Source organism: Aotus nancymaae, unplaced genomic scaffold (genome assembly GCF_030222135.1).
Source record: "Aotus nancymaae isolate 86718 unplaced genomic scaffold, 86718_ANA_hifiasm-v0.15.2.pri h1tg000053l, whole genome shotgun sequence".
In the NCBI taxonomy this organism is placed as follows: domain Eukaryota; kingdom Metazoa; phylum Chordata; class Mammalia; order Primates; family Aotidae; genus Aotus; species Aotus nancymaae.
Window position 1 is genome coordinate 31507306 of NW_026988467.1, and position 26706 is coordinate 31534011.

The 26706-nt window shown below is 42.1% G+C and overlaps 1 protein-coding gene and 1 long non-coding RNA gene across 6 annotated transcripts in view; one reads left to right on the plus strand and one right to left on the minus strand.

Annotated features, from left to right (window-relative positions):
• ZMYM6 (zinc finger MYM-type containing 6) overlaps nt 1-3053 on the minus strand; it is a 40421-nt gene extending 37368 nt beyond the window's left edge. Inside the window, exons 1-3 of one of the 4 annotated variants that reach the window (XM_021677130.2) lie at nt 2887-3053; nt 2335-2405; nt 1617-1783 (exon numbers count right to left, since the gene is read on the minus strand). In XM_021677130.2, the coding sequence (XP_021532805.2) occupies nt 1617-1709 (93 nt within the window). In that variant the 5' untranslated portion in view covers nt 1710-1783; nt 2335-2405; nt 2887-3053. Of the gene's footprint in view, nt 1-1616; nt 1784-2330; nt 2677-2703; nt 2765-2886 lie in introns of those variants that run through there. The other 3 variants (XM_021677132.2, XM_021677129.2, XM_021677131.2) reach the window with 3 other exon arrangements.
• A 40-nt stretch (nt 3054-3093) lies between these two features.
• On the plus strand, nt 3094-25352 carry LOC105708591 (uncharacterized). 2 transcript variants are annotated; one of them, XR_010337769.1, is made up of 5 exons: nt 3094-3205; nt 22350-22454; nt 22658-22770; nt 23320-23453; nt 24082-25352. It is a non-coding gene; the product is annotated as an uncharacterized LOC105708591 (long non-coding RNA). The 2 variants fall into 2 exon arrangements; XR_010337768.1 differs by lacking the exon at nt 22658-22770 and having other exon boundaries at nt 3099-3205.
• Nucleotides 25353-26706: the final 1354 nt, after the last annotated feature.

The window sequence follows — 26706 nt, forward strand, 5'->3', positions numbered from 1 at the left end:
ACGAGGTCAGGAGCTCAACAGCAGCAGCCTGACCAACAGGGTGACACCCCATCTCTACTAAAAATACAAAAATTAGCCAGGCCTGGTGGTACGCGCCTGTAACCCCAGCTACTAGGGAGGCTGAGGCAGGAGAATTGCTTGAACCCGGGAGGCAGAGATTGCAGTGAGCTGAGATCATGCCATTGCACTCCAGCCTGGGTGACAGAGCAAGATTCTGTCTCAAAACAACAACAACAACAAAACCCTACAATGGCTATCAACTGCTCTTAGGATAAAAACCAAAATTTATAACAACATCTGCCAGGTCCTGCATAATCCAGCCTCAAACTATATATACAGTCTTATCATAGAGAAGCAGCATAGCACAGGTTCTGGGGTCTGACCACCTGGATCTGAATCCAGTCTTTGTTATTTACTAACTGTGATCTGTGGCAAACTATTTGGCTTTTTTAAGTTTTAGTTTCCTCATCTGTGAAATGGGGATAACAACATGGTGTTGAGAATGGTGCTTGGCACACTCTTAAGCACATATAAGTATTAAGTTAATAACGTCACATATGATTATGATATAATATATACTACATACTGATATACTAATGCCATCTATTTTTATTGTTGTTGTTTTGATCACTATCATCATCACCATTTTCATACCTTTTCTGTTCCAGGCTCACTGGTCCTACAGGTCTTGAAAAGAACCACGCATCTTTCCAACTCAGGGCTTTCCTATTCACAATTTCCTCTGTCTGAAATACTCTTCTCTATGCCCTTTGCCTAATCAATTCATTCTTCATAATTCAGCTTACACATCCTTCCCTTAGAGAGGCTTTCCCTAGCCATCCCCAGGCCCCAGACCACAACCAAAACTAGGTCAGATTTCCTATTTTAGGCTTTTCTTCCAGAGCATTTGTCATAGTTTGTAATTATATATATTATTTGACCAATACTTGTGTAATCTCTGCCTCCTCTACTAACATGTAAGTTCTATGAGGAAAGGGACTAAGCTGGCTTTGCTCAATCCTGGATCCCCAGAGCCTAGCATAGACCACAGATTCTTAACAGAATAAAGGAAAGTACTACCAGATTCAAGAGAATTTTTTTTAAGTGACAAGTAGGGAAAAATGGTAAACATATTACTTTCCTTCCAAAAAAAAAAAAAAAAATCACGTAGTTATATCTTTCATTCAAAGAGCAGAAAACCAGCCAGGCATGGTGGCTCACGCCTGTAATCCCAGAACTTTGGGAGGCCAAGGTGGGTGGACTGCTTGAGCTCAGGAGTTCAAGAGCAGTCTGAGAAACATGGTGAGACCCCGTCTCTACCAAAAATACAAAAAAGTAGCTAAGTGTGGTGGTGTGTGCCTGTGGTCCCAAGTACACAGGAGGCTGAGGCGGGAGGATCACTTGAGCCTAGGAGGTGAAGGCTGCAGTGACCCGAGGAGATGGAGGAGATTGCACCACTGCACTACAGCCTGTGCAACAGAGCAAGAGCCTGTCTCAGTTTGGGTTATTTTAACTTACAAACCAGAAACTGACTAACTAAAATTTTTCAGTTCACCAGATCTTAAAAAGGAGGATTTAAAAAAAAAAAAAAATTTAAATCAAGATGAAATGCTTACTTGAGCATTATCTGGTTCTTCTTTAATTTTGTCCAGAAGCTCCTGCTGTGGTACCACTGCTTTGCCACATTCACCATCCAAAGGTTCTTTCATTCTAACTTTTTACCTGAAGGAGTTCCTCAGGTTCAAACGAATAGATTTCTTCTTGGCAATGAATAGCTGGACACCTAAAATACATACTCAGGTTTATTCTTTCTATTTTTATTTCAAGCTTATCTATATGAAAAACGTCGTGTTGAGTGCACGAGGTTTCACAGCTCAGCATTTGAAAAACAACTTCTGGGGCCATGACTAACTTTTTTCTATCTTCCTGCTTTCTGCTCCTTCAGTAGCTACATAAGAAAACAGTTTTCCAGCAACATCTCCCACTTTTCTAATATCTTTAAAGACACACACACTGGCCTTTCCTGTGTTGAACGTAATTGAAGGGAATTAGACCAGCAGCAGATCAAGATGTGGGAGGAAGTGACCAAACTCTGAGAAGAATGGACTCAAGAAATAGTTTCTGACCCCATGAGAATCAGTACTTAGAGGTCCACGTCAGCTTTTATTTCTCAAAGTGGGGCACAACAACCTCCCTGCCCTGACCTATACCTCAACCTTGACTGGAAGCCTCCCTAAGGGCCCAATTTCTTGGCCTAATGCTACATCTGAGCTCAAGATGCCATCCATTGCAGGGGAACAACAGGCACGCCCTTACTGAAAGTGAATCACCTGCCTCTTTCAAGGTCTCCGTGTGGGAGGTGGGGGGCATCAAGCCCCTCTGAGCGCCGCTTCACAATCGCTCTCCTGTGGAAAAGAAACTCAACTGGCCATTCAGTAAATTCCCTTCCCCTAAGAGTCAAATAACTAAACGGGGCAAATTAAACCTAAAACAAAAAGCTCTTCAAAGTTGTCTTTATCCGAATAGTCAAGGACGGAAATGGACAACTGGTTGAAAAGCCTGTTCCCAAGACGAGATGAGAACTTTTGCGCACTCGCCACAGTCACAACTATCTATGGGCGCGCATTCCTCCTCTAAGAACCGCACGCGTTCAGAAATTCTCCTTCCCACTAAGGATTCCCACTCCCATCACTAAGGACTAACAAGGCAACGTAGTCTCCGACAGACCGCAGAGGACTAGCCAGTGCGTGTGAACGCGTACCAAAAGCGAAACCGCAGCCACCCCAGCCGCGTAGCCCACCTGGCACCGCCCCCGCCGCAACGCGTCGTCACGTGGCGCGGCCTCCGCCCCGCCGTCCCGCCCACTACCAGTGCGGCCGCACTCACCTTTTGGCGCCTCCCTGCTACCGGAGGAGCACCGAACAGGGAATTTGGTAATAGGAACCAAGCCCTCTGCGCCTAGACAAAGATCATTTTCTCTTCTGGAATTCTGCCTGATCCATCACAACGCAACAGCCGGACAGCCGCGCATGCGCAGCCCTGATCTCCGCCCTCTTCCCGTCGAGCTCCGGACCTGAGCAGAGGAGAACTTCCCAGCATTCCTCTTTCCTTAGTTTTGATTTACTTCTTAAAGAGACCGAGGCTCAATTGTGAATAGATGGAGAAAGGGGTTTAAGGAAGATTGTCAGTGGCGTTAGAAGGCGCTGTAAGTGTTCTGTAGTATTTGTGTGTGTGTGTGTGTGTGTGTGTGTGTATGTGTGTGTGAGAAGAGTCTCACTCTGTTGCCGAGGCTGGGGTGCAGTGGTGCAGTCTCGGCTCACTGCAACCTCCACCTCCCGGGTTCAAGTGATTGTCCTGCCTCAGCTTCTTACAGGCGCCACCATCACACTCAGCTAATTTGTAGCATTCTTTAGTGCCCATTTCCTGAACGGTGGCCTACTGAGAGAGCATGGTAATAAATATTACTTGGCTTGCTGAGCACTTCACATGCCTCATCCCACTTAATCCTCACAATAACCCTAAAAGGTATAATTTTTTAATCTCTGAGATATAAATGAAAAGATTAACTTGCCCAAAATGAAGATTTGTTATTTTTTTAATTCAGCGTTGTTTCACAGATAGATCTATGATTTGTGACTGTTCATTCATTTTGATTGCCGTATAGTATTCCATTTTATGAATATGGTACAATATTAATCATCTCCTATTTATTTGAGTTGTTTCCAGTTTGTGCCTATTAGGAATAATGTCACTGTGAACATTCTTGTCATTGGTGGTGGTAAAGGACAAAATTACAACAAATTTAATTTAAAGATCTCAATTAGCTTTATTTGTGATTCTAGAATCTGGCAACACTTCATTCTGTAAAATAGAACAAGTGTTCCAATGATCTGAGCAGAAGAGGTCGGTTTTATAAACAGAGAAGGGCTGGAGAAAGCAGAAACGAACAAAAAACAGATTGGTCCATTTCAAAGTAACTTTCCAAAAAATAAATAAATAAGTTATTTTCCTTGTAAAGCAGAACCAGGAAACAAAACAGTAAAGAAATAACTGATTGGTTAACATCGGGTAACTTCAGTTTACCTTTTTTTGGTAAGGATTAAAGCAGAAGGAATTTCATTATTATCTTAATTGAAACTGGCACTCAGGGGAAATTAGACTGTTGTTTTTCCTGACTTCTCAGAACTTCAGATAACAAGGTAGTTTCAGTTTGATGACATGGTTTTGCTTTCTGAAGTTTAGTTACCCACAGTCAACCACATTCTGAAAATATTAAATGGAAAATTCCAGTAACAAATAATTCATAAGTTTTAAAGAACTTTATTAAACTATGTGGTTATAATTGTTCTATTATTAGTTGTTAGTCTCTTTCTGTGCCTAATTTACAAATTAAACTTTATCATAGGTATGTATATATAGGAAAAATATATAGAATATATAGGGTTCAATACTACTGGAGGTTTCAGGCATCTGTGGAACATCTTGGAACATATCCCCCATGGATAAGGGAGGACTACTGTATATCTTGCGAATATCTTCTCCCATTCAGTAGCTTGCCTTTTCACTCTATTATTGGTATCTTTTGATGAATTTAAAAGACCTTTGTGGGCCAGGCGCTATGGCTCACGCCTGTAATCCCAGCACTTCGGGAGGCCGAGGCGGGCGGATCACAAGATCAAGAGATTGAGACCATCCTGGCCAACATGGTGAAAACCCGTCTCATTATCTATTAAAATTTTTTTTAAAAAAGACCTTTATGGCCGGGCACGGTGGCTCACGCCTGTAATCCCAGCACTTTGGGAGGCCGAGGCGGGTGGATCACAAGGTCAGGAGATCGAGACCATCCTGGTCAACATGTTGAAACCCTGTCTCTACTAAAAATACAAAAAATTAGCTGGGCATGGTGGCGCATGCCTGTAGTCCCAGCTACTCAGGAGGCTGAGGCAGGAGAATTGCCTGAACCCAGGAGGCGGAGGTTGCGGTGAGCCGAGATCACGCCATTGCACTCCAGTCTGGGTAACAAGAGCGAAACTCCGTCTCAAAAAAAAAAAAAAAAGACCTTTATGGCCAGGTGCAGTGGCTCATGCCTGTAATCGCAGCACTTTGGGAGGCTGAGGCAGGCAAAATCCTTGAGGCCAGGAAGGAGTTCGAGACCAGCCTGGCCAACATGGTGAAACACTGTTTCTACTGAAAGTACAAAAATTAGCCGAGTGTGGTGGGCATCTGTAATCCCAGCTACTCGGGAGGCTGAGGCAGGAAAATCACTTGAACCCGGGAGGCGGAGGTTGCAGTGAGCCGAGATGGTACCACTGCACTGCAGCCTGGGTGACAGAGCAAGACTCTGCCTTAGAAAAAAAAAAAAAAAATTAGCTGGGCATGGTGGTATGTGCCTATAGACCCAGCTGCTCGGGAGGCTGAGGCAGGAGAATCACTTGAACCGGCAGGTCGAGGTTGCAGTGAGCCAAGGTCGCACCACTGCACTCCAGCCTGGGAGACAGGCTGGACTCCGTCAAAAAAAAAAAAAAAAACCTTTGTGCTTAGTGCTTATTGTACACTCTTAAGTAAGAAATATTTTCCTACCAAATGAAGAAAATTTCTGGAAATGTTACTAGTCTTTCACATTTAGTTCTGTAATCCACCTGAAGTTGGGTTATGTACATAGTGTTAGGTAAGTCAGATTTCAGCCTTTCCCTGTGAATTTTAAATGGATTAAGCACTATTTTTTTAAAAGACTGTCCTTTTCCCCACTGTTCTGCATTGACACCTTTGTCATGTATAAATGTATAAGTTGTCTGTATATATGTAGGTTTGTTTCAGGACTATGTCACCTATTCCTTTTGTTTCTCCTTGTGGAAATACCATGCTGTCTTAATTTCTGTAATAGCTTTATAATAAATCTTAGCATATGATAGAAAAAGTCCTCCTTCCTCTTATGTCCTTCAAGATTGACTTTCCTTGGTCCTTTGCATCTTGATGTAAATTTTTTAATCAGCTTGTCAGTTGTGACAAAACTTTCCTTATAAATTTTAGAATCCATTGGGATTTTCTTTAGTATTATACTGAAGTGGTATGCCTGTTTTGGAGAATTGGTATTTGTTATTCATTGTGTTGAACTGTGTTGCCTAAAAAGGTATGTTGAAGCCCTAACCCTCAGAATGGGACCTTATTTAGTCACATAGGCTTGTTGCAGATGTAATTAGTTAAGATGAGGCCATATCAAAGTAAGGTGGGCGCTTAACTCATTATGACTGGTTTCCTTAAGAGAGGAGAAGATATGGAGACATACACATGGGAGGAGAACACCATGCGACAATGGAAGCAGAAATTGAAGTATGCATTTGCAAGCCAAGGAATGCTAAGGATTGTTGATAACACTAAAAGCTAGGAGAGGCAAGGAAAGATTCTCCCATAAGGTTTCAGAGAAAGCATGACCCTACTGATCTTTAATTTTAGACTTCTAGCCCCAAGAATGGTGAGATAATAAATTCTGTTGTTTAAAAAAAAAAAAAGTTTGTGGTACTTTATTAAAGCAGCCTTAAGAGACTAATAATAGCATTCTGTAGGGTTGACTCTTTCAATCCATGAAAATGATATATTTCTCCATTTATTTGTAATTTCTGTGTCTGTAATTTCTCTTAATAATGCTTTATAGTTTTTAAGTGTAGAGATTGCACACATCTTTGTTAGATTTATTCTAGGCATTTAATATTTCATGTCATTTTAAATGTAAATTTTTATTTTCTAATTGTTTTCAATGTAAAAATAGAAATGCAGTATATTTTTGTATGTTGGTCTTGAAGCTAGCGCCCTTGCTAAATTATTAATTAAACTAATTAATTCTAATAGTCTAGCCATTTTTCTTTCTGTTTCCAGCTATGTAGAGAATAATGACCATTTTATTTCTTTCTTTCTAATTATATAACTTTTATTTCTTTTTCTTGCCTATTGCAGTGGCTAAACCTCTAGTAATGGGTTGAATGGAAATGGTGATATTGGGCATCTGTATCTTGTTCTTTTTATGTTGCTTTCAACATAAAATTATTGAATATTATATTTACTTTAAGATGTTTGTAGTTACCTGTGGGAAGCTAAATATGGCCATAAAGTTGTTACAACTTTTCCCATCAAGGAAAGGAGTCTTTAGTGTGCAGATGGTTGGATTTAAAAGAGAGAGAGAGAGAGAGAGAGAGAGTCTGTGATAGTTAATGTGTCAAGTTGAATCTGTAGATTCAGTAAAATGTAATGTCCTCCCAATATAGAAAGGCATTATCCAATCCATTGAAGGCCAGAATAGAACAAAAGGTGGAGAAAGGAAGAATCTGCCCTCTCTCTCTCTTTTTTTTTTCCTACCTCACTGTTTAAGCTAAAACATACCCTCTCATCTTCTCCTGCCCTTGTACTAGGATTTATACCATCAACTCCCCTGGTTCTCAGACCTTTAGACTCGTACTGAATTCCACCACTGGCTTCCCTGGGTCTCCAGCTTGCAGACAGCAGATTGTGGGACTTCTTTGCCTCCCTAATTATGAGAACCAATTCTTCATAATAATAAATCTTCATATCCTATTCTGTTTCTCTGGAGAACCTTACTAATACAGAGTCTGTTTCACTACCTCTTGTTTCTTGACTAGGCTTGTGAATTATTTTGACTGACAAAATATTATAGAAGTGATACCATATGAGTTCTTAAGCATAGGCCTCAATTGTCCTTGGAGCTTCTGCTTTCATTATCATAGAACACTCCTACCACCATACCAAGGTTAAATGAGATCACTGCTGACTGATGAGAAATCACACAGAGAGAGTAACCCCATGGCCAGCAACAAGACCCCATAACATACGAGTGAAGCCATCTTATATCCTCCAGATTGCTAGATGATTGCAGCATCTGTTGTTGTATAACAAAGCACCCCTTTATAGATAACTGTTTTAGATAATTGAAATCTAGAAATGAGATACTGCCATAACTGAAATATAAAACATGGCATTGATGTTGGGACCAGGCAGCAGGTAGAGCCTGGAAAGACAACAAGGAGGCTGTAAGTGGAGGTTAGAAGAGCAGTGAGGAAACTGTTGTTGAAGCCTGGGGAAAGAACAACCAGTGTGATGCATTGGCAAAATGTTTGGCAGCACTGTCATCTGTGATAACTTAGAACCTAGAAGACATACTTAATGACCTTCTGAATCTGCCTTAGGAGACTTCCATGCAGAAGGTTACAAAAAATACAAAATTTAACTGGGCATGGGCATGTGCCTGTGGTCACAGCTACTCAGCAAACGGAGGCAGGAGGATCCTTTAAGCCCAGGAGGTTGAGGCTGCAGTGAGTCAAGGCCGCAGTGAGCTATGATTGTGCCAATACAGAGTGAGATGAAAGAAAAGAAGAGAAGAGAAAGAGAGAAAGAAAGATTGTTTCCAAAGATGCTGGCAATAATCCCATCTTTGCATGTGCATGATGCTTCTCCCATCAAGAGGTGGAATTAACTACAGGTCAATATCTCTGATGAATATTGATGCAAAAATCCTCAACAAAATACTGGCAAAAAGAATTCAACCATACATTAAAAAGATCATTCACTCTGACCAAGTGGGATTTATCTCTGGGATGCAAGGATGCTTCAACATATACAAACCAATCATTGTGATATATCAACAGAATGAAGGACAAAAACCATATAATCATTTCAATTGATGCTGAAAAAACGTTTGATAAAATTCAACATCCTTCATAATGAAAACCCTTTAAAAACAGTATAGAAGGAACATACCTGAACATAATAAAAGCCATATCCAACAAACCCACAGCTAGTATCATACTGAATGGAGAAAAACTGAAAGACTTTTCTCTAAGATCTGGAACATGAGAAGGATGCCCACTTTCACCACTGTTACTCACCATAGTAATGGAAGTCCTAGCTACAGCAGTCAGACGAGAGAAAGAAATAAAGGGTATTGTGGGGCACAGTGGCTCATACCTGTAATCCCAGCATTTTGGAAGGCCAAGGTGGGTGGATCTGAAGTAAGGAGTTTGAGGCCTGGCCAACATGGAGAAACTCCATCTCTGCTAAAAATACAAAAATTAGCTTGGCATGGTGGCATGCATCTATAGTCCCAGCTACTCGGGAGGCTGAAGCAGGAGAATTGCTTGAACCCGTGAGGTGGAGGTTGCAATGAGCCGAGATCATGCCACTGCACTCCAGCCTGGGTGACAGAGTGAGACTCCGTCTCAAAAAATAAAATAAAGGGTATCCAAATTGGAAAGGAAGAAGTCAAATTATCTTTACTTGCAGATGATAGGATCTTATATTTGGAAAAACCTAAAGAGTCCACCAAAAAATTATTAGAAGTGATAAATTCCACTGGGCATGGTGGCTCACACCTGTAATCCCAGCACTTTGGGACGCCAAGGCAGATGGATCACCTGAGACCAGGAGTTCGAAACCAGCCTGGCCAACATGGCGAAACCCCATCTTTACTAAAAATACAAAAATTAGCTAGGCATGGTGGCACACATCTGTAATCTCAGCTACTCGGGAAGCCGAGTCAGGAGAATCGCTTGAACACAGGAGGCAGAGGTTGCAGTAAGCCGAGATCGCACCACTGCACTCCAGCCTACGCAACAAAGCAAGACTATCTCAAAAAAAAAAAAAAGTGATAAATTGCCAAGCACAGTGACTCACCTGTAGTCCCAGCACTTTGGGAAGCTGAGGTGGGCAGATTCCTTGAGCTCAGGAGTTCAAGACCAGCCTGGGCAACAGGGTGAAACCCCATCTCTATCAAAAAGACAAAAAATTAGCCAGGTGTGGTGGTGTGCACTTGTGGTCCCAGCTACTTGGGAGGCTGCGGCGGGAGGATTGTTTGGGCCTGGGAGGTGGAGGTTGCAGTCAGCCAAGATCATGCCACTGCACTCCACCCTGGGTGACAGAGTGACCCTATCTCAAAAAAAAAAAAAAAGAAAAGAAAAAAACTGACAAATTCAGTAAAGTTGCAGAATACAAAACAGACATACAAAAATCAGGATTTCTGTAGGCCAGCAGTGAATAATCTGAAAAAGAAATTTAAAAAGATAATCCCATTAACAATAACCACAAATTAAATACCTAGGAATTAACCAAAGAAGTGAAAGATCTCTGTAATGAAAACTATAAAATACAGATGAGCCAGGCTCAGTGGCTCACACCTGTAATCCCAGCACTTTGGGAGGCCGACGCAGGCGAATCACAGGGTCAAGAGATCGAGACCATCCTGGCCAACATAGTGAAACCCTGTCTCTACTAAAATACAAAAATTAGCTGGGCGTAGTGACGCATACCTGTAGTCCCAGCTACTTGGGAGACTGAGGCAGGAGAATTGCTTGAACCTGGGAGGCGGAGGTTGCAGTGAGCCGAGATCGCGCCATTGCACTCCAGCCTGGTGCCTGGCGCCTGACGAAAGAGCAAGACTCTGTCTTAAAAAAAAAAATGCAGATGAAAGAAATTGAAGAGGACACTAAAAAATGGTAAGATACTCCACGTTCATAGATTGGAAGAATCAATATTGTTAAAATGTTCATACTACCCAAAGCAATCTACAGATTCAGTGCAATTTCTACCAAAATGCCAATGACATTCTTCACAGAAATAGAAAAAACAATCCTAAAATTTATATAGAAACGGCCAGGCATAATGGTTCCCACCAGTAATCCCAGCACTTTGGGAGGCCAAGGCAGGAGGATTGCTTGAAGTCATGTTGGTCAGCCTGACCAACGTGATGAAACTCCGTCTCTACTAAAAACACACACACGCCTGTAATCCCAGCACTTTGGGAGGCTGAGGCAGGTGGATCACAAGGTCAAGAGATTGAGACCATCCTGGTCAACATGATGAAACCCTTTCTCTACTAAAAATACAAAAAATTAGCTGGGCATGGTGGCACGTGCCTGTAATCCCAGCTACTCAGGAGGCTGAGGCAGGAGAATTGCCTGAACCCGGGAGGCGGAGGTTGCGGTGAGCCGAGATTGCGCCATTGCACTCCAGCCTGGGTAACAAGAGCGAAACTCCATCTCAAAAAGAAAAAAAAAAAATTAGCTGGGTATAGTGGTACATGCCTGTAGTCCCAGCTCCTCAGAGGCTTAGGCACAAAAACTGCTTGAACCCAGGAGGCGGAAGTTGCAGTAAGCCAATGCACTCCAAGCCTAGGCAACAGAGCAAGACTCTGTCTCAAAATAAATAAATAAATATATATATATATATATAATTTTTTTACATAGAACTACAAATGACCCAGAATAGCCAAAGCTGTCTTAAGCAAAAAATAACAAAACTGGAGGAATCACATTACCTGACTTCAAATTATACTACAGAGCTATAGTAATCAAAACAGCATGATATTGACATAAAAACAAACACATAAATCAATGGAACAGAACAGAGAAACCAGAAACAAATCCACACACCTACAGTGATCTTATTTTCCAAAAAGGGGCCAAGAACATACACTAGGAAAAAGACAGTCACTTCAATAAATGGTGCTGGGAAAACTGGACATCCAAATGCTGAAGAATGAAACTTGACCCCCTTCTCTCACCATATACAGAAATCATAATCCCAGCACTTTAGGAGGCCAGAGCAGGAAGATCACTTGAGCCCAGGAGTTCAAGACCAATCTGCACAACATACGGAGACCCTGGCTCTACAAATAATTTTTAAATTTAGCCAGGTATGGTGGTGTGGCTGTTGTCCTAGCTACTTGGGAGGTTGAAGCAGGAGGATTGCCTGAGCCATGATCATGCCACTGGACTCCAGGCTGGGTAACAGAGCAAAACCCTGCCTCAAAAAAAAATCAATCAAAATGGATTGAAGACTTAAATCTAAGACCTCAAGCTATGAAATCACTATGAGAAAACATTGGGGGAAATCTCCAAGACGTTGGTCTGTGCAAAAATTTCTTGAATACCCCACAAACACAGGCAAACAAAGCAAAAATGGACAAATGATATCACAACAAGTTAAAAAGCTTCTGCACAGCAAAGGAAGCAATCAACAAAGTTAAGGAGACAACCCACAGAGTGGGAGAAAATATCTACAAACTACCCACCTGACAAGGATTAAAAACTAAAATATCTAAGGAACTCAAATCACTCGATAGAAAAAAATATCTAATGATTAGATCCAAAAAATGGGCAAAAAAGACCACAGTGGCTCACACTGTTGATCCCAGCACTTTGGGAGGCCAAGACAGAAGGATCACTTGAACCCAAGAGTTCAAGATCAGCATAGGCAACATGACAAAACCTCATCTCTACAAAAGCTACACAAATTAGCCAGGTGTGGTGGCACTCACCTGTGATCCCAGCTACTTGGGAGACAGGTGAGAAGATGGCTTGAGCCTAGGAGTCAGAGGTTGCAGTGAGCTGAGGTCGTGCCACTGCCATCCAGTTTGGGCAACAGGACCATACTTTATCTCAACAACAAAAAAGAAGGCAAAATATTTGAATAGACATTTCTCAAAAGAAGGCATACATACGGCAAATAGTTACATGAAAAGGTGAAAAGATTAATATCATTGATCATCAGAGAAATACAAATAAAAACTACAGTGAGATATCATCTCACCCCAGTTAAAATGGTTTGTATCCAAAAGACAGGCAATAACATGCTGGCTAGAACATGGAGAAAAGGGAACCCTCGTACACTATTGGTGGGAATGTAAATAAGTACAGCCACTGTGGAGGACAGTTTGGAGGTTCATCAGAAAACAAAAACTAGAGCCACCATATGATGTAGCAATCCCACTGCACTCCATGTTTGCTGCAGCACTGTTTACAATAGTCGAGATTTGGAAGCAACTTAAGCACCCATCAACAGACGAATGAATAAGGAAAATGTGATATTTGTACACAATGGAGTACTATTCAGTCATAAAAAAGAATGAAATCTGTCATTTGCAGCAACATGGATGGAACTGGAGGTTATTATGGTAAATGAAATAAGCCGCTGGGCGTGGTGGCTCACACCTGTAATCCCAGCACTTTGGGAGGCTGAGGCAGGTGGATTACCTGAGGTCAGGAGTTCTAGACCAGTCTGACCAACATGGTGAAACCCCATCTCAAAAAAAAAAAGAAAAGGAAAAAGAAATAAGCCAGGCACTGAAAGAAAAACATCACATGTTCTCACTTATTTGTGAGATCTAAAAAATGAAAACAATTGAATTATTGGAGATGGAGAGTAACAGTTACCAGACGCTGGGAAGGATAGTTGGGTGGGGAGGTAGGGATGGTTAATGGGTACTAAAAAAGTAGTTAGAAAGACTGAATAAGACCTAGCATTTGGTAACACAATAGGATGACTATAGTCAATAATAACTAAATTGTACATTTTACAATAATTGAAAGAGTATAATTGGATTGTTTGTAACACAAAGGATAAATGCTTGAAGTGATAGATACCCCATTTTCCATGATACGATTACTACACATTGCATGCCTGTCTCAAAACATCTCATGTATCCCATAAATATATACACTTGCTATGTACCCACAAAAATTAAAAATAAAAATAATTTTTAAAAGAAGTGAGAAGGCCAGGCATGGTGGCTCACACCTATAATCCTAGCACTTTGGAAGCTGAGGCAGGTGGATTGCTTGAGCTCAGGAGTTCAAGACTAGCCTGGGCAAGATATCTCATCTCTACAAAAAATACAAAAATTAGCTGGGCATAGTAGCATGTGCCTGTGGTCCAAGCTACTCAGGAGGCTGGGAAGCTGAGGTCGGAGGACTGCTTGAGCTCCAGGAGATGGAGGTTGCCGTGAACCGAGATCACACACTACATTCCATCCTGGGTGACAAAGTGAGAGCCTGTCTCCAAAAAAAAAAAAAAAAGAAGAAGAAGTAGAATTAGTTTCCCACCACTTGAATCTGGCTGTACTGTTACTTACCTTAACCAGTCAATTGCAAGGGAAGTGACCCTGTGACACATATGGGTGTAGGCTTTAAGAGGACTAGCAAGTTCTACCACCACATAAATAGATCTGGCCAACCTGTTGGAGAGACTTCATGGAGAGAGAAAGAGAAATCCCAGAATGTCCCTGCCAATGTCCCAGGCACGTGGATGAAGCCAGTTTGGATGTTCCAGCCAAGTTCCTAGCGGAATGCAGCCACAGAAATGACCCCAGTCAACATGAAGTGGAACAGAAGAACTTCCACGTTGAGCCCAGCCAATCACAGAATCATGAGAAATAACAAATTATCGTCTTAAGTCACAGTTTTGGAGTACTTTGCTATATAACAATAGATAACTGACACACTAAAATCATTAGCAACATTTAGTCTGATGTTAATAACGATTTCCTCTCAGGATGCATGTACAGTTTCAAGGATGTTTTCTTTGTCCTTCTATGAAAAATTCCCAGTTACAATGTTATGTTCTATTTAGATTTAACTGTATTATTATTACTCTTTATTTTTATTTTCTCCTACCTTGAAAACTAGTTAAGAGTACTTTTTCAATTACTTTTCTCAGATAAAGTTATGGATGATACACTGCCTGAATCCCTAATTATTAGAGACTAAATTTCTATAACAAAGAAATCCCAAAATGCAGTAGCTCAAGTAATACTGAAGTTTATCTTTCTCTCATGTTGCATTTCTGAGCATTGATTTAGGACATTTGCAGTTATGCTGCTACACAGTCATTTATGGACATAGTATTCCCCCATCTCGTTTCTCCGTCATTGAAACTGAGTCACAGGCACATCTTCCTGAGAGTGTGAAGAAGGCACACACTGGTCTTAAGTCACTGGGCTCAGAAATGGTACATAATCTATTCTATTAGAGGCAGATCACATTCTATTGGAGACAGCTTAGTCCATGTAGCCATGTCTAACTACAGTGGGGGCTGGGAAATAGAACGTCATGTTTGAGGCTACAATTCTAATTCCACAGGAAAGGAGAAGATTGAATTTTACTAGAAGATTAGCAATCTCCCTAACATCTTGTACAGTATTTCCAAAACTGTCATCAATTTGCCCAAGAATGATAGCTATGTATAAGGTTCTTGGATTTTAGTTTGTATCATAGTACCGTAGAAGAGAAATGCAAATCTAGTCTAATTCTCTTTCCTTTGTAAGTAAAATGTTCTTTGTCATGCCTGGAATTATATAAGCCTTTTTTCTTTTTTTTGTTTCAGTTAGGATTTTCTCCAGTTACCATTCACCCACCCTGCACTATGCTCAGGAACTGGAGAACTGCCTATCACTTTCCAGCAACCTTTTTTTTTTTTTTGAGATGAAGTATTGCTCTGTCGCCCAAGCTGGAGTGCAATGGCACGGTCTCTGCTCACTGCAACCTCCACCTCCCAGGATCAAGCGATTCTCCTGCCTCAGCCTCCAGAGTAGCTGGGATTACAGGTGCCCACCACTACACCCAGCTAATTTTTTGTATTTTTAGTAGAGACGGGGTTTCACCAAGTTGGTCAGGCTGGTTTCGAACTCCTGACCTCAAATGAGCCACCCACCTCAGCCTCCCAAAGTGCTGGGATTACAGGTGTGAGCCACCACACTTAGCCTCCAGCAACTTTTTAAAAGCACTTCATAACCCAATATGTTATTTTTTTTTTCAGCAAAACTTAGTGATTATTTCTCCTAAATAGAGTAAATAAAAACTAAAAGTAGCCTCACATCAGTTCTGATCAGGCTTTGCTGCTATCAGGGTCCAGATCTAGTCGTATTATGCCACCAACTGAATTACGAAAAACTTTCCTTTTTAGTGCCTTTCAAATTTCAGGATTGTTAAGTAAGAGACTGTGGATCTGTAAATTTAGGTTTAAACTTTTCCTACTTTCTAGTGAAGTTTCTGTTTATGATGTTAAGAATCAAGGAAAAGGTTTTGTTAATATGTACTTTGCATCACCCCTTTTCTGGCAATTTGGGAGCACCACCTTGAGTCTGCATATGTGGCTTAAACAAGGTGGAAATTTATTTCTCTCTTACATAGAAGTTCACAGGTTGTTGGTATGGCAGATCCATAGATATCAGAAAAGTACAAATTATATGTGTAAAACTCCATGAATTATTATAATTGTTATTATTATAATTGAGACAAAGTCTGGCTCTGTCACCCAGGCTGGAGTGCAGTGGCACAATCTCAGCTCACTGCAACCTCTGCCTCCCAGGCTCAAGTGATCCTCCTGCCTCAGCCTCCTGAGTAGCTGGGACTACAGGCATGCACCACCATGCTCAGCTAATTTTTGTATTTTTGTAGAAACAGGGTCTCACTATGTTGCTCACGCTAGTCTTGAACTTCTGAGCTCAAGCGATCCATCTGCCTCGGCCTCCCAAAGTGCTGGGATTACAGGTGTGAGCCGCCACACCTGGCCAGCTCTGTGAATTATTACAAAGCAAATACAGTGTTTTAACTATTAACCAGACCAAGATATAGGACATTACTAGCCCTCCATAATGCCTACTTCTGAGGAAATGAACTTTGGATTCCTTCTATGAGTGCTACATGTCATGTTATGTTATGTTATGTTATGTTATGTTATGTTATGTTATGTTATGTTTGTTATGTTATTGAGACAGGATCTCGCTCTGTCACCCAGGCTGGAGTACAGTGGTGCAGTCATAGCTCACTGAATCCTTAAGCTCCTGAGCTCAAGTGATCTTCCAGCCTCCTGAGCAGCTGGGACTATAAGGATGCCCTACCATGCCCAGCTAATTTTTTAAAAAAACTTTTGTAGAGATGGGGTTTCATGATCTCTCCCAGGCTAGTAATGATAAATTTTAAATTGGGAAGATAAATAGTCTTCTGTCAACCAGATGAGGGGGTGGACTTAGGGGAAAACTGGGGGAACAATGGTGCCAACATGAAGTCACATGACCCATAGCAAGACCAGACAGGAACCTGAAAATAGAGGCAAAAGTGTCCAGCTTTGCATCGTGGCAAAACCAGCTCCAACACCAAACTTCTGGGTTCAGGACAGAAAAACAGGTCAGTGCGAGGGCTGTACCCAGAGGCATCTGGAGAAGACTCAGACAGTGAATATGAACTGTCCCAGGAATGTGAGCCCACACAGGAAAGAGTTAAGTCAATATTCTCAGCATGCCTCCACTCTAGGCTCATTTCAACCTTCAGAGATTTGATGCAGAGTCCCTTCCTCAACCCAGAATAAGGACAAAGGCATCCATGGAATTACATGGACTGAAGTCCTGGTTGGGCCTTGACCACATGCTGGTATCAGACCTGAGAAAAACTTTCTTGCTACACTTTCTCAATAGCTGCCATCTGACTGCCTTAGGCTCTCCCTCTCTCCAGCAGAGAGAGCAATATCCAATCACTGCCCCCACCCACAAACACTCTGGTCATGCCCTAATTCTGTGGGGCCAGAACTGGTTCAGAGTCTAATCCAGAAACTGCTGATTCCCAGAGACCATAGAGATATCCTCACTCACTCACTCTCTCTCAGCCTTGATCATAGGTCTCCCACCCATGGCCAGACCTGACCCAGCTCCTCAGCTCTGCACACATCTGCACACACTGGCCCTGCATACTCAGACTGGACCTGCTCTGGCCTTGATTCTCACCCTCACCTCCAGCTGTTGCTCCACAGGCCTCAGAAGTGAGGTCACTTTCATTTTTCTTCCTTGACATCAGTCCTTGACGCATTTGTCTGCTGGGCTTCTCTGCCCTTGGCATTTCCTTTTTCTCTGGTTCTAGGAGGAGGAAGACGATTTCCCCCATGGGTCCCAGAATTCCTTTGTGGGATTAAATTGTCCTTATGTGACTCAGAAACCACCAGATTGCCCCTGTTATCTGACCTCTAGGAATAGAACTTCTTTTTTGTAACTCTGCTGGCCAGAAAGGGTCTCAGGAGGCTTTCTCTGGGACTTCCCCTTCTGGTCCTCTGGTGCTTTACTTGCCTCTAAATTGAGCATGTCCTATAAATGGAATGGGTTTCTTCTTTAAAAAATAAACTTATAACAGCTTTATTGAGATACATTTCACATGCCATACAATTCACCCATTTAAAGGGTACAATTCAATAGCTTTTTTATATTCACAGAATTGTGCAACTATTACCATAATTGATATTAGAACATTTTCATTGCTTAAAAAAAAAAAAAAAAATTAGCAGTCACTCCCCATTTCCCACTGACCCCTAGGCAACTACCAATCTACTTTCTGTCTATATGGATTTGTTTGTTCCGAACATTTTGTATGAGTGAAATCATACAATATGTGCTCCTTTGTGACTAGCTTTTCTCACTTAGCATCATGTTTTCAAGATTCATCCATGTTGTAGAAGTATTAGTATTCCATTTTGGGTTTTTTTTTTTTCTGTTTTGTTTTGTTTTGTTTTGTTTTGTTTTTGAAATGGAGTCTTGCTCTGCCACCCAGGCTGGAGTGCAGTGGTGCAATCTTGGCTCACTGCAACCTCCGCCTCCCAGGTTCAAGCAATTCTCCTGCCTCAGCCTCTCAAGTAGCTAAGATTACAGGGCATACCACTGTGCCCAGCTAATTTTTCTATTTTTAGTAGAGATGCGGTTTCACCATGGTGGCTAGGCTGGTCTAGAACTCCTGACTTCCAGTGATCCACCCGCCTCAGCCTCCCAAAGTGCTGGGATTACAGGTACCCAGCCTCTTTTTATTGCCAAATAATATGGATGGATTACCATATTTTATTTATCAGTTGTATGGATATACCACATTTTATTTATCCATTCACCAATTGATGGGCATTTGGGTTGTGTCTACCTTCTGGCTTTTATGAAAAATGCTGCTATGAACTGTCATGTACAAGCTTTTGTGTGGACATGTTTTCATTTCTCTTAGCTACATACGTATGAGTGACATTGCGGGGTTATATGGTAACTCTATGTTCAACCATTTGAGAAACTGCCATACTGTTTTCCAAGGTGAATGTACCCATTTGACATTCCCTCTAGCAGTGTATGAGAGTTCCATTTTCTCTTTGCCCTCAAAAACATTTGCTATCATCTCTATTTTTTATTATAGCTATCTTGGCACAGAGAGGTAGCTCTCTCTCTCTGTGGTTTCAATTTGCATTTCTCTGTGACTAATGATGTTGAGCATCTTTTCATGTGCTCTTTGCCCAACTGTGTATGTTCTTTGGAGAAACTTCTATTCATATTCTTTGCCCATTTTTTATTGGTTTATTTGTCCTTCTATTATTGAGCTGTTAGAGTTCTTTTTTTTTTTTTTTTTTTTTTTTTTTTGAGTCTCACTCTGTCGCCCAGGCTAGAGTGCAGAGGTGCCATCTCGGCTAAATGCAACTTCCGCCTCCCAGGTTCAAGCCATTCTGGTGCCTCAGCCTCCCAAGTAGCTGGGATTACAGGCATGCACTACAAGCCCAGCTAATTTCTGTATTTTTCATGGAGATGGGGTTTCATCATGTTGGCCAGGCTGGTCACAAACTCCTGACCTCAAGTGATCCTCCCACCTTGACCTCCCAAAGTGCTGAGATTACAGGTATGAGCCGCCATGCCCAGCTGAGATATAAGAATTCTTTATATATTCTGTATACAAGTCCCTTATCAGATAAAGAATTTGCAAAACTTTTATTCCATTCTTTAGGTTTTCTTTTCACTTTGTTAATGGTGTCCTTTAAAGCACAAAAGTTGGCCAGGTGCAGAGTGGCTCATGCCTGTATTTCCAGCACTTTGGGAGGCCAAGGCAGGTGGATCACCTGAGGTTAGGAGTTCAAGACCAGCCTGACCAACCTGGCAAAACCCTGTCTCTACTAAAAATACAAAAATTATTCGGGCCTGGTGGCACACGTCTGTAATACCAGCTACTTGGGAGGCTGAGGCAGGAGAATCACTTGAACCTGAGAACTGGAGATTGCAGTGAGCCGAGATGGCACCACTGCACTCCAGCCTGGGTGACAGAATGAGACTTTTATCTCAAAAAAAAAAAAAGCACAAAAGTCTTTAATTCTAATGATGCGCAATTTATCTACTTTTTCTTTTGCTGATTGTGATTTTGGTGTAATATCTAAGAAACCACTTTCCAATCCAAGATTATAGAGATTTATGCCTCTATTTTCTTCTAAGATTTGTATAGTTTTATCTCTTACAGTTAAGCCTGTGATCCATTTTGATTTAGTTTTCTGTATGATGTGAGGTAGGGGTTTGGTTTTTTTGTTTGTTTCTTTTGTTTTCTTTGAGACAAAGTTTTGCTCTTCTTGCCCAGGCTGGAGCGCAATGGTGCAATCTCGGCTCACCACAACTTCTGCCTCCCAGGTTCAAGCAATTTTCCTGCCTCAGCCTCCCTAGTAGCTGGGAATACAGGCATGCACCACCATTCCTGGCTAATTTTGTATTTTTAGTAGAGACAGGGTTTCTCCATATTGATCAAGCTGGTCTCAAACTCCTGACCTCAGGTGATCCGCCCACCTTGGCTTCCCAGAGTGCTGGGATTACAGGCATGAGCCACCACGCTTGGCCCATTCTTTTGCATATGGATATCCAGTTGTACCATCACCACTTGTTGAAAAAGCTCTTTCCCTAACTGAATTGTCTTGGCATCCTTGTAAAAATGAATTGACTGTAAATGTGAGGGTTTATTTATAGACTCTCAATTCTATCCTATTTGTCTATCTGTCTTTCTTTATGCCAGTACCATGTTGTCTTGATTACAGTAGTTTTGTAGAAAGTTTTGAAATAAGAAAATGTGAGTCTTCTAACTTTGTTCTTTTTATTCAAGATGACTTTCGCTATTCTGGGTCCCATGCATTTCCACACGAATTTTAGGATCAGCTTGTCCCTTTCTGCAAAGAAGCTAACTGTGGTTTTGGTCAGGATTTTTTTTTCTTAATTCAGCATTCCTCACTTCTGTCCTCTAGAAGAGAAGACTCTGCTGCCATAGTGTGTCTTTTTGTTCTACTTTCCCAGTGATTTCTCAACACTTTTATTAAATTTCTCTTTTCTTTCTTTCTTTTTTCCTTTTTTTTGAGACAAGATTTCACTCCCACTGCCCAGGCTAGAGTACAGTGGTGCAATCTCAGCTCACTGCAGCCTTAATTTCCCAGGCTCAAGCAATCCTTCCATCTTAGCCTCCCAAGTAGAGGGGACTACAGGCACATGCTACCATGCCCAACTAATTTTTTTGTATTTTTAATAGAGACAGGGTTTCATCATGTTGCCCAGGATGGTCTCAAACTCCTGGGCTCAAGCAATCCCCCCTCCTTGGCCTCCTAAAGTGCTAGGATTACAAGTGTGAGCCACTGCACCCAGCCTATTCTATTAAATTTCTAATGTCAGCTACTGTATTTTTAATTTCCAAGAGCTCTTTCTTACTCCCTTATTCTGTTTTATTTTTCATAGCATTGCTTCTTGTTTAATTTATTTTTATTTTTATTTTTTGAGACGGAATTTCGTTCTTGATACCCAGGCTGGAGTGCAATGGCGCGATCTCGGCTCACCGCAACCTCCGTCTCCTGGGTTCAGGCAATTCTCCTGCCTCAACCTCCTGAGTAGCTGGGATTACAGGCACACGCCACCATGCCCAGCTAATTTTTTGTATTTTTAGTAGAGACAGGGTTTCACCATGTTGACCAGGATGGTCTCTATCTCTTGACCTCGTGATCCACCCGCCTCGGCCTCCCAAAGTGCTGGGATTACAAGCGTGAGCCACCGCGCCTGGCGCTTCTTGTTTTATACATAAAACTTATCTTAATTCTTTAGGTATATTAATTAATGTTGGTGAGCTTTTTAAGTAATTTTCTTAAATAATTTTCTGTTTCGTATATTCTCCTTGCTTACTCCAGGTTTCTTTTTCCTGCTTCTTATTAATAGTTTTAGTCTCTCTTTCACCTTTAAAGTTTCCTCAAATATGTATGATCCTTGCTGCTTTATTCATTTTTTAGTAAAGCACATGGAGAAGTGAGCGCCACTGGCTTTATCATTGAGGGATCTCCAAATGACCCATCTAAATGGCTTTTCTCTAGAGTCATTCAGTTTCTCCAGAGAAGAATCTTTCAATGTTGCTTGTGAGCCTGGATGAAAGCACACACACACACACAAAAAAAAAAAAAAAAAAAAAAAAAATCCTTCAAGTTCTTGCCTTATGACCACGGATCTGAGAACAACATGGGGGAAGAGGGCTGAAATCCCTATCGCTCTGTAGACTTTCACTCTTTTCATTCCCTAGTCCCCCTATTTTCATCCCTACTCACTATCTCTACTCTCCATCATGCCAGATATCCCCAAACATGAAGTTTCTCTGGTTGTTTCTCCAAAATGAAGGAGTCTGGCATGGGTTGTTGTCTGGCTGTAATGGATGCTGGGGAGATTACTGAGGGATCTAGCTGTTCCACATTTAGAGTTTCTACCAATTCCTTTGTTTTCATCCCAGTGTCACCACTCATCCTCTGAGATGCCTAATGCCTCTGCACCTTGAGCCTTTCTGGAGTTCTATGGAATGGATTGACTTCCTTCTAAGGATACCCCATCTCTGCAGGTACCAAGTAGTTTTCACCTTGTGTAAGTTTTCAGTCTTCAAAAATGTGTTGAACTCTTTCTTTCTTTGGTATCTCCTTTCCCATTCTTCTTGCTCTTATATATATATATATATATTTTTTTTTTTTTTTAATTCCTTTAATGTCATTTTAGTCAGGTTTCAGAAGGAAGACATTTTGTTTTTGTTTTGTTTTGTTTTTTTAGATCAAGTTTTGCTTTGTCGTCCAGGCTGGAGTGCAGTGGCATGATCTCAGCTCACTGCAGCCTCCACTTCCTGGGTTCAAGTGATTCTCTTGCCTCAGTCTCCTGAGTAGCAGGTACTATAGACACATGCCACCATGTCTGCCTAATCTTTGTATTTTTAGTAGAGATGGGGTTTTACCCTGTTTTGCAGGCTGGCCTCAAACTCCTGACCTCAGGTGATCCACCTGCCTTGGCCTCCCAAAATGCTGGGATTACAGGCATGAGCCACCGCACCCATCCAGGAAGACATTTTAAATCAGAATTTGGATCTTGTCAATTCTACTTTCAAATACTTGTCACTATTGTTATTTTACTTCCTTTTTTTTTTTTTTGAAACAAAGTCCCACTCCTTCACTCAAGCTGGGGTACAGTGGCGCTATCACAGCTCACTGCATGCTCAACATTCCTGGCTCAAATGATCCTCCCACCTCACTCCTCCAAATATCTGGGACTACAGGCATATGCCACCATATCCAGCTAATTTTTCTGTTTCATAGGGTCTCACTATGCTACCCAGGCTGGTCTTGAACTCCTGGGCTCAAACAATCCTTTTGTTTCAGTCTCCTAAAGTGCTAGGATTATAGGTGTAAGCCATCACACCCAGCTGATTTTACTTTCTGAAGGGAGCCAAGGAATCTGTGTGGAAGACATCATCTCCTGCCATTGTGCCAAACCAGAAAATAGGCCTGTCATTACTGAAAGTTGTGGATCCCAGGAGGAATGTTGATCCTATGCCTGATGAAATTCAAGGTTCCAGGTAGTTTATGAGTCCTGTACACTATTCCTACACACTCCCAGGATACATCCCATGGAGGGGCAGGAAGGACTCTGGGGAGGGTTGAAAAGGGCCCAGATTCTCCTAACACCCTGTTTTAGTGGATGATGGGAGGCTTTCTTTCCAAGGCTTCTCCATTTCCTCTTGGAAAGCAAGATTCTGTGGCACTGGTGAGGTGTGTCTGCCTTCCTGCCTGTCTGCCTACTGGTTTTCCTTTTGGCCTAAAAGCTTCTCTCTGTGCCTCACTTCCCAAGTCCCTCTCAATTTCTAGGATATTGGTCTGGGCCTCAGAGCCCCCTCCCTCCCTCAGCTATATTAGCCTTGCTGGCTTAGGGGTGATTAAGAATTTAATTATTTTGTTTCTTCGTCTTAGAAGATTAATCCTATCCATCACAGGCAGGCCAGGCCTTCTCTTGTTCCTCTCTCAGGGCTACCTAGCCAATCCCAAGGGGAAGGAACTCCATGGCTCTCTGGGTCTGGGGGCAATGGATGAAGTTTTAGTTAGGGTGAAGGGGTGTGTATCAATTTAGACAAGTGAGTGTTTGTTTAGTGTTGAGTATAGGTTTTAACATGTTTGTCTGTGACGACATTTAAGCCTTTTGGTTTTCAGGTCAGAGGAGGCCAAGGTGCAACTTTCTTCCGTCATCTCACATCCAGGTACATCTGACACCAGCCACCTCCACCGTACTGCCTAAGTTCAACCCCAACAAGATTAATGTTGCAAACCTGAGGTACACCAGTGGGGAAGTCAGTGCCATGTCTGCCTTGGCCCCCAAGATCAAGCCCCTGGATCCATCTTCAAAAAAGGTTGGCAATAACATCACCAAGCTAATGGGTGACTAGAAGGGTTTGAGGATTACAGTGACATTGACCCTTCAGAACAGACAGACCCAGGTTGAAGTGGGACCTTTTGCCTCTGTTCTGACGTTATAGTAGGTAGCTAGTCTGGTATGAGCAGAGCAGGAGAGGGCTCCCACACACACCCAGAGTGCTGGGGGACCAGCAGGTGATGGTCAGGCAGTTGTTAACTGTTTCTCTAAAGTGATAATTGGTCACAGCCAGCGCCAGGGAAAGGCAGCCTCCTAGTAGGTAGAAACCCCTGAAATTGATCAGCAGCTTCCCAGTACAATATCATGGTTGGGGAGCAATAAGGCAAGATTCCAGAAGTATGCCAATGTATAAAACCCCAAGTCAAGAGGTCAAGCTGCACGCTTGATTTCTCAAGTCACTCATTCGCCCTATTCCAAGTTGTACTTTCTTCCTTTTCTTTTCTTCCTTTCCTTACTGTCCTAAAGCTTTTTAATAAAGTTTCACTCCTGCTCTGAAACTTGCCTCGGTCTCTCCTTCTGCCTTATGCCCCTCAGTTGAATTCTTTCTTCTAAGGAGGCAAGGACTGAAGTTGCTACAGACCTGTATGGATTTGCTGCTGGGGTAACTTGGATACCTGCCACCAGTAACACTGATCTTCTAAGCCCTCAAGGAACCTCCAAGACATAGAAAGAAACAGAAAAATATTAAACACAGTGGAAATGTCACTTTTGATGAGATAATCAACATTGCCCAACAGGTGTGGCACCACTCTTTGGACAGAACCATTAAAGAGATCTTGGGATTGCCCAGTCTGTGGGTTGCAATATTGATTGTCAGCCACCCTCAGGACATCATAGATGACATCCACAATGGTGCAGGAGAATGTTCCACTAGTTAAAATGTACAAAAAAAAATTTCAATGAAAGATCATTTGGGCCAGGTGCGGTGGCTCATGCCTATAATCCCAGTACTTTGGGAGGCCCAGGTGGGCAGATCACAAGGTCAGGAGTTTGAGACCAGCCTGGCCAACATGGTGAAATCCCGTCTCTACTAAAAATACAAAAAAAATCAGCTGGGCATGGCGGCACACACCTGTAATCCCAGCTACTCAGGAGGCTGAGGCAGGAGAATCACTTAAACCCAGGAGGCGGAGGTTGCAGTGAGCAGAGATCACGCCATTGCACTCCAGCCTGGGATACAGAGCAAGACTCAATCTCAAAAAAAAAAAAAAAAAAAAAAGACCATTTGACAGCGCCAAAAAAATTATTGCAACATGTATATACAGGTGGGTGATTATGTAAGTTTTATGTGATTTTTTATTTTTCTAGAGACTTAAAGACTTTAGAGACTTTAGAGTCTTACTATGTTGCCCAGGCTGGTCTTGAACTCCTGGCCTCAAGCAATCCTCTCACCTCTCACCTTTGGCCTCCCAAAGTACTGGAATTACAGGCATGAGCCGCTATACCCAGCCAGTTTTTTGTTATTTAAATTGTTGTGAATATGTATTTGCATGCAAGGGATAGAAGGAATAGAGGCTGATTAGCCTGTGACATTATCTTGAGTGTCCTCTGGGCAGCCTTAACCTCAACAAGACAGATACGTAATCTGAGTCTTTGCATCTCTGGTACCAGTCCTATATTCTTCCAAACTCTTAGATTTCAGAGTTGCAGTGCACCTTGGTGGTTACATGATCTGGGGCTTGTGTAGTGCTTGAATCCCCACTGCAGCATTCTTAAAGGAGTCTCCAGCCTCTCTTTGCACAGTTTTCTTTTTTTTTTTTTCGAGACGGAGTTTCTCTCTTGTTACCCAGGCTGGAGTGGTGCAATGGCGCGATCTTGGCTCACCGCAACCTCCGCCTCCTGGGTTCAGGCAATTCTCCTGCCTCAACCTCCTGAGTAGCTGGGATTACAGGCACGCGCCACCATGCCCAGCTAATTTTTTGTATTTTTAGTAGAGATGGGGTTTCACCATGTTGACCAGGATGGTCTCGATCTCTTGACCTCGTGATCCACCCGCCTCGGCCTCCCAAAGTGCTGGGATTACAGGCGTGAGCCATCGTGCCCAGCCCTTAGCACAGTTTTCAATACAGGAAGTTAACTTCTTCCTTGCAGAGAACAACTTAGCTGTCAGGGAGGTCCTGATGATAAAACCTGGCCCAGCCACAAAAAGGTATTTCCTTTCTCTCTCTCTTGCCCTCACCCTTACTTACGTAATTCAGCTCTAGGGTGCCACCCTTCCTTTTCTAGATCATTGAGTCTCAAGTCATTGAGTATTGTTGAGCCAGAGCTGGTGCTGAGCACTGGATACATATAGATGAATGAAATAAATGTTGGCCTTTAAAGTTCACACCCTAGTAGAGAGACAAACATGGGGGAAAAGACTATTAACAGGAATAGAGGAGGGATTGATTAACTTGGCCTAGGGG